This window comes from Xiphophorus maculatus, chromosome 4 (assembly GCF_002775205.1).
Source record: "Xiphophorus maculatus strain JP 163 A chromosome 4, X_maculatus-5.0-male, whole genome shotgun sequence".
NCBI lineage: Eukaryota > Metazoa > Chordata > Actinopteri > Cyprinodontiformes > Poeciliidae > Xiphophorus > Xiphophorus maculatus.
In genome coordinates, this window is record NC_036446.1 from 24,786,306 (window position 1) to 24,800,172 (window position 13,867).

Here is a 13,867-nt window from a genome sequence, read left to right on the forward strand (position 1 = left end):
CCCAGCTGTCACCAGGCGAAAGATAAACTACCAGCAGACTGCCAGTCCTTCACGAGATCATTTGACCAATCAACAGGACATATTTTATGTACTTTCAGGACAGAGGCTCTATGAAGACCCACAACACCATCTTGTGGTCAACAGTGGCTACAACAGTAACGAGCCACATACCCTGATGCAACCTTTTAAATTCGATGGAAAACACAGCTGCAGTTTTGAATTCTGTGGAGTTGGTCCTCCACGGGACCTTGGTGACACAGTTTCACAGGACATAATCATGAGAAGTTCATGTTTTTCCTCAAATGGAATGAAAGTTTACCAAAAAAACAAGCAAAAGTGAAAGAAAACATAAAAATCTAAGTGTCAATATCCATATTTTTGCAATTTCATTTCCAGTTATTGTTTCGTCATTCGGTTCAATAACCGAATGAGAAAATGCAGAGGTGTAGCAGAAAAAACTAAAATAAATGATTGAACAATTGAAGAGTTGTCAATAATTAAAATACAAATGAAAAGCTTTGATTAAATAATGTCATATTAAAACATAATGGACATATTCGGAACAAAATGCAGTATGCCCAATTATTTGATTCTTCTTTCTATGAAAATGAGTCAGTTGGGGTGTTTTATTCATAAAATTTTAATGCATCTTTTCACTTGATAACGCCTTAGAAACCCTCCATAAAATGGATGGACAGAAGGACAGACGGACGGATGGGGTATTAAAATGTTTAAAGATTGATGAGAGTAAATAATACAGAAACTGCAAAGGTTTTATGCAAAATAACTCTAGATTTATTTTTGCTTCACAGAAAACAGAATATCTTAACATTTCTCAGCCATTTATCTGATAAAAACGAAACATGTCATTTCGGCACATTCTTTCTGTTTCTATGTTCTTAACGCAAAGAGAAAGTGAAGAAAGTGACGGCATAATATGAGTCAGGCACACGAAATCAGAACAAGAAATCCCCCCCAAAAATAAAACATTTACACAGGTTAAATTTATTATAAAAAAGAAGAATGATTTTTATAGTAAACCAGTATTCTGGTCATTTCCTCCAGGCAGCAGAGATTGTGCTTAAACTTCGAGTAAAGGCCAGCAAAGTCTGCATGGAGGAGGCCGGATGTTCCGCAGGCGAGCAGCTGCTCTCAATGTGGGACGGAGGAGCTGACAATTTACTCATGACGGACAGAAACAAATGGACAGGAAGTTGGCTCAAGAACTGTACACGCATTTTTCTGCCCTCAAAAAGTCACAGCTCACTGTAATTCTGAACTTGTGAATTTACAGTTTGTTTAATTTTGTCAGGCTGCTAAATGTGACGATGAACCTTATTTATTGATTGATTTTTAAAAAAACTTTTTTTTTTTTTTTTTCATTTTTGGGGCTCGAATCTTGTATTTACATTTAATAGTCTCTCGGTGTTACTGTGATTGCAGGATCGGCTGCTTCAGACGCAGCTTGCTGCTTCCAGAGAAGATGGGCGTCTGCTTCTCCATGTGGAATTGGACCAGGTGGCCGACACTCTGGAACACCTGGTCCCGTGTTCGCACCTGATTACACAAAAACAGATGAAAGCTCAGAAAACATCGACAGTGCCTCGAAAAAATGTTTATTCCGCTTGAAGTATTCATAAAAGAAGGTGATCTATTTCATTTTAGTCTAGACCATCCTAAAACATAAATATGTCATCATCTGAACTAAGTATTCCCACAGCATGATGCTGCCCCCACTGTGTTCCATCATGAGGATTGTTTGTTTGGGGCAGGGATGTCAAACTCACTTTCATTTCAGGCCACACAGAGATTATGAATGTCCTCAAAGGGCCTGCGGTGGGGATTTGAGTTTTTCTGTGTTTATTTTAGGTTTTTGTGTCTATCGAGTCTCTGCGTTGTCCTGTCTACCCCTTGATTGTTCCCAGGTGTGTCTTGTTCCCTGATTACCCTCTGTGTATTTATACCCACCTGTGTTTCTTATTCTTTGTTGGGTCCTTGTTGGATCTCTCCTGTCTTACTTGCGGTCCATTTAGTTTCCAGTTTGCTACCAGTTATTGAGCCTTAGCCTTCTGCTCTTGCTGTGCTGCCTGGATTGTTGGACTTTGTATTTTTTGGTATCGATATTAAAATCATCATTTCACTTCCTAAAGCTGGGTCCACTGCGTCTGCCTCACCACCTTCACCGAGTTTCATGACACCTGCTGTGTCAGAATGTATTAAAAATAGCCTGTTAAACTGTTAAAATATTAAAGCTTTTCTTAAAATTAAATAGTTGAACATATATCTTCACATTAATTCCATTTGGCACTATACAAACTGAATTGATTTGACTGATAAAATAACATCTAAGCCCACAATTGTTATCTTGAAGGGTTATTTATGAGGCTGTCTTGAGGGCCATATAAGTAGCTATGGCGGTCCGGATTTGGCCCACGGTCCTTTAGTTTGACACATGTAGTTTAGGCTAGTGTGGAGTATTAGGTTTCTGCCGCAAATAGCGGTAAAAAGATAGATCCACATATTTGCTTTGCCCCCTCCATTGCTTGAGGCCAACTTCAAGCAGGATTTTCTTTCGTTTTCTTTCCACAATTTGTCAATCTCATCTGTTATGCAGGAACTGTGGAGTGTGCAGCCAAAGCCTGCCCCGTCATCAGATTGTCCCACCTGAGTGGTCTCTTCTTATAGCTGCAGCTCCTCCAGAGACAATATGATGCTCTCGATTAATGCTCTCCTTGCTGAGCTAAGCTCGTCAGGTTGTGTGGATCGCCTCAACGTTTTAGGTTTGCAACTACATATCACCTTCCTTTTACTTCATGTGTGGCTTACCTTGTGTCGCTCTGTCACTTAAAATCCAGATAAAATGCAATGAAGTTTATGTCTGTTTCGTGTCAAAATGAGTTCAATTTAAAGAGGTAGGATAACAGCACACTACCTGGATAACAGCACACTACCTGCCCGTGTGAATCCACCAGCAGTATATGTCGCACAGTGGCGCCCTCCATCCCACTGAGGACGTATTGACCGGAGGCCGAGCTGCTTTCTCTGACCAGGAAATCCCCGCTGCAGGTGAGGAGAGACTCTGCCTTTTCTCTGTCCAGCCTGGAAACGAGGGACACGAAGACGCTGTGAAATAATGGGAAAAAAAATCTGAAACCTGACAATTTGCTGGTATGATGATTCTCCCCACCTGCCGTGAAACCAGACTTCCTGGTAAATTAAGCTCTGGACTGGGGTGTCGAAGAGGGGAGAGTGTTGTTCTCCACTGTCATCACACTGCACAGAGTCTGGTAGAGACAAAACCAAGAGGAAATACAGGAAAAAAGAGAGCTGAATTTTAATGGTGTGCAGTACATTCCTACAAGATTTACAGGATATTATCAGCTGCAATACACACGTTTCAACTTGCACAAACTCGTCATGTAAAGGAGCTGAAGCTCCTGCTTGGGATTCAAAATAGTGTTTTAAACTAAAGCCAATAATGTCTATATTTTGATGGCCTCATTTTAATGCAGTGAAGTAAGTAGATTCACCACAGAGGAAAAACAGATTTCACTCAGCTCCTGTGTGTCATAGAAGGGCTATCCCGAACAATCGCCTGAAGAAAAAAATGAGGATTTTAAATTTAAACACACAAAATTGAATTTATATCCCTTTTAAGAAGCACATCACTGACAAAAGTTTAGTGTTAGCAGCTGGCGTGAACATATTGGTTCCTGTTTTGACTATGTTTGGACATTTAATCAAATCACACTGGCCTGGGCTTCCCTGTTAAATCTCAAGTGTGCACTCACTGACACACAGCCGTTGTATAAACAGTGATTTATTTCAAGTTGTGAATGAATAATCCTGCAAAACTCTCACTGCTACTATACAAAAAAAATAATCAAAAATAAATACTATGCTATAGTAAATTATGAAAAAAATATATATTTTAAGGTACACAATAGATTGCACCTTAACATATTAATCAGTTTAAACAGATCAGACACCAACTGATGTCCGCCTGTTAAGTTAATGTCTAAACTCTAGTTAGTCAAACTCTGCCTTTGACTTTTTAAGTGAATTATTTGCCCCTCAAGTGACCCAATTCCGATTTTTTTTTTACGTAATGCGACCTGTATCTGATCTTATCATGACCGTCTGAAGAGCACAGGTCGGATTCTTTAAGAATGCGACCCATATCCGATACGTATCCGATTCAAATGAGGCCCAACGTTCAGGTCGCATTCATCCGAACTGAACGTCACTGATACTGGACACATCTCACTATTCTGCGCCCTGATACGCGCAAGCGGGACGTAAAACAACAACCACGACGGACTATAATGAGGATTAAGTTGTTGATATGCAGCTCCGGTCGGACAACAACTTCAAATATGTACGCTTTGCTCCACCGTTAGCCTCCATATTTACTTCCGCAAACACTGAGCACGTCTTCTTTTTATGGCTCTCAGGTTGGCAGAACACTGAGAACCCTGACGCCATTGTGCCCTCTACTGCGCATGCGGGACACTTTCAGGTCCTTTGCCCGTTCAGACTGCAGAACACATACAGGTCGCATACTGTATGTGTGGCAGTGTGAACGGCCCCGGCAAAAAACATCCGATTTGACAAAATATCGGAATTGGATCACTTCAGTCTGCAGTGTGAACGCAGCCTGAGAACAAGATTATTGAGTGTTAAGCAAAATGTTGAAAACGTGTTAGGAAACTTTTCTATGCGTCAGTCCTGCGTAAACCTACACCGTCCACAGAACGGCGCTTTCTCTCCTGCAGCCTCATCTCTGACATTCACCTGCAGATGGAGCTGAAGTTTCTTCTCTGACGGAGTAGTCATGGAGCGAAACCGGCCGAGACAAGCAGACCTGCAACAGATGAGTCATGCAAACCAAATGTAATAGATATCTTTGTCAAAGTGTGTGCGTGGGGTGTGTGTGTGTGTAGGTGGGTGGGTGGGTGTGTGTGTCCTGCGTGAGCAGCTGTTTGTGAACGTAACGAGACCCATGGCCTGTAGGTTGGAGATGTGAGGTCGTGACAGGAAAGTCGCTGATTCAATTCTCACAACGATTGTTGGAAGTGACTGAAGAGCGTCCTCTATTACAAACTAGTGAGAAAGGCATTTCCTGTTCAGTTGTTCCTCCCCAGTGACCCACAGATGGAGTTACGCTGTACAGGGCCACCCCGAGGTGTGCTCGTATAAATGACTGGCTTTAATGAACTAATTCAGAACAATTTGAAAACGGAAACATTTCTTGACTTATATTTTTCATTCTTAAAGTTTGTTTTAAGAATGAAGTGTTTCAGAAGTGATCGTGTTTCAAATATTACAATCTATTGCGTGTTAAATTGAAGGACAAAACGTTATTTATTTATTTGTTTGTTTGTTTGTTTTTTTAACTCAATTGCTGCTGGATAAACTAACCCTAAGGCTTTCAGCTACATCCTGCAGCTTCCATCAGGGAACTGAGTCACTGAGCTGCTCAATTATACAAAAGATATTTATCCAAGATCAATATGTTAAATTACAAATTATCACCAGGACGGCAAATGTTTTATTTAGTTTTCAATTATTTAGCTAAGTGAAAAATCTATATCTCCTTACTACTACTTGCAGGTTATTAGCTTTTAGTTATAGACTAACAGCATAGATGGTATTAGGAATCAAGTACAGGAGGAAACGGCGTCAAAATGAGTCACAAAATGTTAGAAAGAGCAAAATATGACCCAAGACAGTTTTGACTCATGATTGTGTATGGTAAGATAGCTCAACTCAGCACATAACAGATTTTAAAGCACTCTTACCTCCTGAATATCAGGTTCCTGTTTCTTCTCCTCCTTTGACACCTGCTTGCCCTTTTTGCCGCCAACCAGTGAAAAAAAGTTTTTTCCTGTGGTGACGTTATAGTAGTCCGGCTGCTCGGTGACCTCTTCCTTCTGCTTGGTCTTTTGCTCCATTGATGCCTCTTTGGGACACCATCTTGGACATATCCTAACCATAGACCTGAATAAAAACCACAACCGTGATGTTCAGATGTTGCCGTGTCTGACAACACGCTGACTCACTAATAACTTTATGACCTTGGGGAGAGGAGCGTTGATGTCTGGCTGAGAAGCTGCCGGAAGCGCGTCTCAAAGGCCTGCCCGATGGTGCTGATAATTTCACCGGCCCGGCCTTGGGGACACTCCATGATATGGCACTCTACCCGATAGTGGAAAGGAGACGCATCATTCCCATAATTCAAATATCTGGAGCTTTTTGTGGCCTAAAAAATGAGCCCTACCTCTATTATTAATGACGTCCTTCGCAACGTATGCAATATAGTCTGACATGTCCTGTGAATACATTTAAAGAGGCTTAATTAGTCATAAATAGGAGCATAATTATGTCACATTAAAGTCCAACATCTGTAGATGGAGGTAAAGTGTGTAGAGTAAGATTTAAGTTATATTTAAGATTTTTGGACCTGACCTGAGTTAGAGTTAGACCAGTGAATCTAAATATTCAGTCTTAGCACAACTCGAGCTCAGCTAATAGACTGACTTTAATCAGGAAAGAAATTTTAATTCAAGCTTTCTGGCCTAATTCTACATTTTAAAAATAATAGCATAAGCAATACAATACATTGTATAAAACCTAGTAAATTTTTTGCTTTGCTATTAACCTGAAAATGTTTGTTCATGTGGAATATTTGAAAACAAAAAACATACTGGGTCTCCTCCAGAGGCAAATGAAATGCCCTGCATGGGATGGTTGACAATCGTCTGTGGAAGAGAAGGGAGGGACACATAAAAAAAAATTTTATACTGTTGTTAGAAAAATAAAAATAATAATTATATATACAGTACAGACCAAAAGTTTGGACACACCTTCTAATTCAATGGGTTTTCTTTATTTTCATGACTATTTATAAGGCAAGAAATCCCACTTATTAACCTGACAGGGCAGGTTGACCTATGAAGTGGAAACCATTTCAGGTGACGACCTCTTGAAGCTCATCAAGAAAATGCAGAGTGTGTGCAAAGCAGCAATCACAGCAAAAGGTTGCTACTTTGAAGAAACTAGAATATAAGGGGTATTTTCAGTTGTTTTACACTTTTTTGTTTTGTGCATATTTCCACATGTGTTATTCATAGTTTTGATGCCTTCAGTGTGAATCTACAATGTCAATAGTCATGAAAATAAAGGAAACTCATTGAATTAAAAGGTGTGTCCAAACTTTTGGCCTGTACTGTGTATATATATATATATATATATATATATATATATATATATATATATATATATATATATATATATATATATATATATATATATATATATATATATATATATATATATATAATATGAGGGAAGTAAGTTGTACCTGTAAGTTGGAGGCTGTGATCAGAGACAAACTGTCTGTGGACACTGTCAGGATGGCTCTGCTCCCAGAAAACTGCATGTTGATCTGACCCAAAACAGCAGAAACCCCTTTACACGGAGGCTGATGACGACAAGAATCCCAGTTACTCCACCGATCCGTCATCTGAATGCTCTCCCTGCTTGTTTGTACCGCACTTACCCGCTTAGTTCTCAGCAAAGATTTCACTGAAGTCCTCTCACACAGTCTGCTAATTGCCTCCCTGCACATAAACACAGATTTGAAGCATGTAAACAGTCAAGCGCACAAGCATAGAGATACCTTTGTAAAGAAGGGATTCGGTGCGTCCTGTGACTTGTGATGCATGTGACAAAAGGAGAAAAAACACATTAGAAGCAGCCAGTGTACAACAAGCAGGGTTACATTTGTTCCTTATAGTAACTTAGACAGATGAAGAATACAAATTAATATTTTTATAGTGGTATGTGAAATAAAATCCTACCTTATAAAAAAAAAGAATAATGTAGTATTATACTGCAAATCAGAAGCTAAAATTGCATATGGTTTCAAAACAATTCATTTAGCAGTTGTTGTTTTATTTATCTAAAATTAGTATTTTAGGCTAAACAACTCAAACATTTAGTCTTGGTAAAAATACCCCATGGCCCCCCACACAATAAAAATCAAATGAAAGGATTTAATTCAAACTCTATTGAACAAAAACAAAGACACCAGATAAAGCCAAGTTGTAAAGGCTTGTTAACATACGGTGCACCATAAGTTCAAAGTTTATGTCCCTAACCTTTATGTGATTTTCTTAAAATTAAACTCACAAAAATGCATCGAAGCTCCTGTTGTTGGCTGGATGTGTTTACTGATTAAAAATGACTAAAATTCCCAGCTTCATTCCAAACTCTGGTCAATTGATTCATGCATCATTAGTTTTTCGTTGTTCTGAAAAAGATTGTTCTTAATAGAAACTATTTTACTGAAGTTAAAATGATTCATGATCAAGATAAACTCTAAAGATAATAGAAAATAGTTCCAAAATTGCAGCAGTGTGTTAAAAGGAGTAAAAAAGAAGGAAGGAATTCAACATTATTGTAGTGAAACACGCATGTGCTCTGGTGCACAGTTATAATACTAGACAGTTTATCAACTAACTAAATTATTTGCTAACAAATTGGGAACACTGAGCATGAAAGAATTTAAAGAATCCAGGGGGTAAAAATCTAGTTACATGAGGCATGAACAAGGCTTCTGCACAACGCAAAACTCATCTGGACCAACTTAAGTGGATCGGAGTGATGCCGTAAAGTTTTCCTAGTTGTCTAGCAAATCAAAATCTATCATAATTTGGTTAAATATTTCACTAAACTGCAGACTGAAGAAGGAACAGAAAAATGCTGGGCAATATTTGCACACAGCTTACAAAAAAAATATGAAATACCACTCGGCATGTCAGTGGGGGCAGCAGGACTGCACTGCTGCTTTTTGCAGATGATGTGGCGCCTGCGGGCTTCATCGGGTCACGACCTCCAGCTTTCTGTGGAGTGATGCGCAGCTGAGGATGAAGTGGCCAGGATGAGGACCAGTGCCTCCAAATCAGAGGCATCCTGAGCCGGAAAAGGATAGAGATGGAGACATGGTCCACCCCCCAGTGGGGGAGTTTGAGTATCTCAGGGTCTTGTGCACAAATGAGGGCAAAATGCACCAGGAGATCGACAGGTGGACTGGTGCTGCGTCTGCAGTGAGGCAGGATCCAACAAGATTTCATGGCCGACTTGATTTTTGTGTGTGGGCGTGTTTTTGTGTGTGTGTGAAAGCATGTTCCTGCTCCTTCAGTGAAGGGGTTCCTACCAATGTGTTTGGTAAGAACTCTCAGAAGAAAAGTCCTTAGATGTGTTATTTTATAGGCTAATTTTTCATACAAAATTATGGTCAAGAGAATAAAGATGGTTACATATAACTGGATTTTTGTTTTACTGCAGAGAAAATATATTCCCCGAAGAAGTTATAAAGCTCCATCCGAATGCCCAGATGACTTCTGAGAGCAGATGCTCAGGTCAGAAATGCGAAAGCATAAAAACACACATAACTGTGTAAGCAACTAGGTTGTTTTCCTGGAAGAACATTTATCCTCCTTGAAAATGGGTTTCATGTAATGGATGTGTTCTCCCTCTCCAGCTCGCTTTTTAATAAGACTATGAGAGATCATTAGGAGGAAATTCATCTAATTGGATTTTCTGGCCCATCACTCAGCAGCGCTGTTGTTAACAGAGGTTGCTGTGTGTTGGCATTCTGCACTAGGATGTCAATATCAAATGTTGACGAGAAAGCCCCGGTTTATGAAACATTATACATTTAATTTAATTTCCCCTCTTTGAAAATAAATAATAAGCTACACATGCCCGCTTTGGCAAATATAACGTCAAGCTTGGAGTGAAAGGGATGTCGCTGCTCTCTTAAACACATGCACAAAATCAGCAAATATATCAATAATGCATTAGACGAATGCTTAAACGTTCCTGTTTTTATCCTTATTTTGGTCGTCAGCTTTCTCTTTTTTTTGATAGCATTTAACTTAGCAGGATAAAGAACTCAAAGTTTTTTTCAAAGTGTCTCTAGTAGACACCGGAGACCAGTAGAACTATATATTGACTTTGTTTTTCTAAATACTTAATTTGAAGAACTGTTGTTTAATTTTCTTTCAAACTACACGATCTTTATCTCTTTGCTAGATTTGTTTCTAAAGTACACGAGCATTTCATTAACTGCTGATTTGAAAAAAAAATCTGACACTTGAATTTAGATAGGTCTAAAGTAAAAATGCAGAACATGTCTAGTGAATTTCCCTGCTTTTCAGCCATTTGTAATCAGACTTTCTGGAATCCTTCAAGCTCTTTTCTCAGAATGATTACTTGTACTTCCAGACCTCACCATGACCTCTTCCTGTCTGTCTATGTGGACAACTCTAAATCACATTACTGACAGAGAAAACATCTTTTCTCCTTTGAGCTCCTCCAACTTCATGGCTGTTGATTATATTGTGCACATACTTCAAAATCTGCATTATTTGCGTTTGCAAAGCAGGCCTTTGTCCCGAAATTAATACAGACCACCCAAAGCAAGGCAGTTTGTACTTTAAATTTGTACTGCTAAAAAAAGAAAAAACACTTTCAGTGTTGGGGAAACGTTTACCTTCGTCTTCAATTTCAAAATCCTCATGGGCGAGTTACACATTGTTAGACAGGAGGTTGGGATAGATACGGTCACATTTTTTGACGCTTTCCTTGGCAGAATGGCAGAACTCGATTAAATTCGTTGGCTTCCTGTCACGGTGCCAGCTTTTAAATGTAGTCAATTTCATTTCCAATACATCGGAGCCAGAAGCTAGTCTGCTTAATCCAAACACGTTTTAATGTGTTAAGGATTACTGTCTTGTTGACAAGCTGCAAACACGTTACCCAAATCCTGTCATCCTCAGACAAAAGTAAATTGTTGAAGAAGTCCAGGAAAAAACCCAGAGACCGCTGAAAGGGTCCAGTCGATCATAAACTGGAAACGGCTGGAACACCTTTGTTCCCATCAGCAAGCAAACCAAATTTTAGACAGAGACCCAGTTAAATACTCTGACTGTTCTCCAGTGGGATAAAAATAAAGTACAGAATACAACACAGTCCTCCAGAAAGCAGCAAGCTGGAGATGCCGTTAAGCTGAAGAGCATTGTACCAACCAATCCAAAATAAATGGTCCCACATAATAAACTGGTTTGCTGAACTGGTAAAGTCCATTGACTGAAACAGACACTGGAAACTCTACTGGAAATTTGTGGAACAATTTAGAAGCAGAGCCTGCTGTCCCATATCCATCCAGAATAATGACACAAGTTTGTTGATGAGTGCAAAAACTTTTGATAAAGTAGTAGCTAAAGGGACAATTAACCGGACATTAGAAGGGGCTCCTGTAAGCTGCCCATCTGGAAAGCATTCGCAGCACTTCACTTTTTCCACATTTTGTTGTTACGGCCCTTATTCCAAATTGCACTAAATTCATTTCTTTCTTGGAAACTCACACAAAACTGTGGAAGAAAGTTTTTGAGGGTTTTGAAAATTTACTGAAAATGAAAGAAAAAAAGAGAAATCACATTTACGTAGGTATTTACAATCTTTGCCATGGGTGAGTTATCGTACCGTGTGACTTGCATTCTTGTATCAACGTCGAGTGTCCTCATGGACTGGACCACTTCCACGCTACCCATGTACTTCAAAACACAAGCAAATAAACAAAACATCAGTTACTAAGTAGATAGAAACATGATCAAAAACAGCATTAGGCAGAGCTGTTGTGACTTTCTGTCCCATAAATCCACTGTATATGTCCACAGTGTCATTAAACAGCGGATTTCACAACTTGATAGTAAATACGTGGAGATGATTGTAGAGGCATTAATGCCACCAGGCGACAATTTGCTCACTTTTTGCAGCCCTTCTCCCATTGGTCATGAGTTCGAATAAAACAGGCCCTATAGGCCAGAGCCAGGATGAGTAAATCCATTGATGCGAACCCAGCTCAAATCAATAAGTGTACATGTGGGTGGGGTGAGTGGGCAGAAGTGTGATACGTGTGTGTGTGCTTGTTTATAGAGGACAGCCAGACAGTCTGTTCTCTTTTCCACTATCGGTCAGTTCACAAGTCCTGGTCCTAATCACCCAGGAGAACACACCTCTGTTTATGGGACAGCATGAGCCCTGCTAATACCAAACACACACACAGACACCCCCCCACACACACACACACGCACGCCAGCAAGCAGAGTTGATCTAGAGAGGAGCAGAGAGCCAGGATGAGTCACTACTGCCTACACAGGAAGCTGTACGTGAGAACTGGAGGGGGGGAACGTATGAAAGTGAGCATGATAGTGTGGAAAGAGCAAAATGAGACAAGGATCTGTGTGCTTTCTTTGGCTTTCTTTGTGTCTGATTGTCCGAAAACTGTTGATCAAAATCAACACAGACATCCAGAAAACTCAACTGTGCTTCACAAAGAGAATCTGTGGTGATGCTTAAACCCAAACATACGGAATGGAAATTCTCCTCAGCATTAGTTGTTGCTAGATTTTGAGTGTGCAGGCATGGAGAGTGGTCAGAAGTGTACCTTCACGTGATGGTGAACTGCTTTGTTCGATGTTCTCACCACTGCACAGTCGTCTACTGTCTTCAAGCGGCAGAGCCCGTCACTTTGCTGCGAGCACGGGGCGCAGGGGAGGCTGGCCATCCGGTGCAGTGTGATGGGACGCTTTGTGGAGAGGAGAGCCGGGTGAATCGGGTCTGGTCCAGAGGAGAAGGACCCACCGAGGGAAGAGCTCCAATCTGCTCTGTCGTCCCGTTTACTGACAGTTCTGATTGTATTCGCTTGTCCCTTCAGGACTCTCCTCAGGCAGTTCGGACTTTGCAGCCGGATGCTGGCCACACGGGGCATGAAGTTCCTCAGGGTGGATGATCCATGGGGAGATGGAGTCCCGGGATCAAGCTGAGCAAAATCAGAGTCTAGGCAAAGGTCCCTCTTTGAGGGCAGCAATCTTTCAGGGCAATCCTCCAAAGAGGTCAAGGAGTCGTTGCGCAGTGGGCTGTATTTGGTGCGTTTCAGCATACCTGCAGACGATTGAGAAAAGTGTAAAGATGCAAATAAGCAGAAAATGTCTTCTCATTAAATGTCGTTGAAAGAGACCCACCTGGTAGAAGTCCTGTCTGTGGTTTGAACTTGGGTATGTTTGCTCTCGCATAATCAGGGCACTGGAACACTGGCGGAAGGAAGAAAAGAGGGAGCTGATAACATTAATGGCAACATTGAGAAAAGCAACCAAGTTCTGATTTTTAGTTTTCCATGCCAATCAGCTGCTCTTTACAAATGTATCCCCGTGTTTGGGGGGAATCATCAGATGTGATTCCCACCGCACATCACAGCAAATTCAACTCACCCTCACCGGTCTGGGTCTGTCCTGTGTAGATTACAATCCTGTCTGCTCTGCTGCAGTCATGCCGAGTAAAGTCTCAAACCTCCAGACTGAACACTTTTACAGTCAGTTTACCAGGCATCCAGGGTTTTCTCTCTGAGGCATGGATCAACTGAGCAGCTTTTATGAATGAAGTCACTTTTTTTTATGAATGAGAGACTCTGGCTCAGTTCCTATGTCTCTCTCTATGACGCTGCAGATGAATGTATGAATGAACCAGAGGAGAGATTGACAGACGGACCCTAAGGCACTGTTGCCCCTCCCTCACCGATAAACTACCATCCAATCACAGAAAGGCAGGGTGAGTCATGCTCTGCACACACTCTCTCTCTCTCTTTCTCTCTCTTTCTCTCTCTCATGCACACACACACACACACACACACACCTACAGTTATACACTGAAGCAGAGCCAATAGAGTGCATTTGTCCCTCTCTGTTAACATCATTTGCACCTTGGAGATGCTTTTAAAGCGCATTATTAATGCATTACT

At 40.6% G+C, this 13,867-nt stretch overlaps 1 protein-coding gene across 2 annotated transcripts; it reads right to left on the reverse strand.

The window, feature by feature from the left end:
- Positions 1-799: 799 nt before the first annotated feature.
- On the reverse strand, positions 800-13,552 carry shc4 (SHC adaptor protein 4). 2 transcript variants are annotated; one of them, XM_023331990.1, is made up of 14 exons: positions 13,347-13,552; positions 13,095-13,163; positions 12,518-13,014; positions 11,554-11,624; positions 7,562-7,622; positions 7,364-7,483; positions 6,708-6,761; positions 6,281-6,332; positions 6,078-6,198; positions 5,802-6,000; positions 4,795-4,864; positions 3,188-3,284; positions 2,952-3,099; positions 800-1,557 (listed from the first exon to the last, which is right to left on the reverse strand). In XM_023331990.1, the coding sequence occupies exons 3-14, from the start codon at positions 13,010-13,012 to the stop codon at positions 1,429-1,431; spliced, it is 1,617 nt and encodes a 538-aa protein (XP_023187758.1). In that variant the 5' UTR covers positions 13,013-13,014; positions 13,095-13,163; positions 13,347-13,552; the 3' UTR covers positions 800-1,428. The 2 variants fall into 2 exon arrangements, with proteins under 2 accessions (XP_023187758.1, XP_023187759.1); XM_023331991.1 differs by having other exon boundaries at positions 2,933-3,099; positions 13,341-13,413.
- Positions 13,553-13,867: the final 315 nt, after the last annotated feature.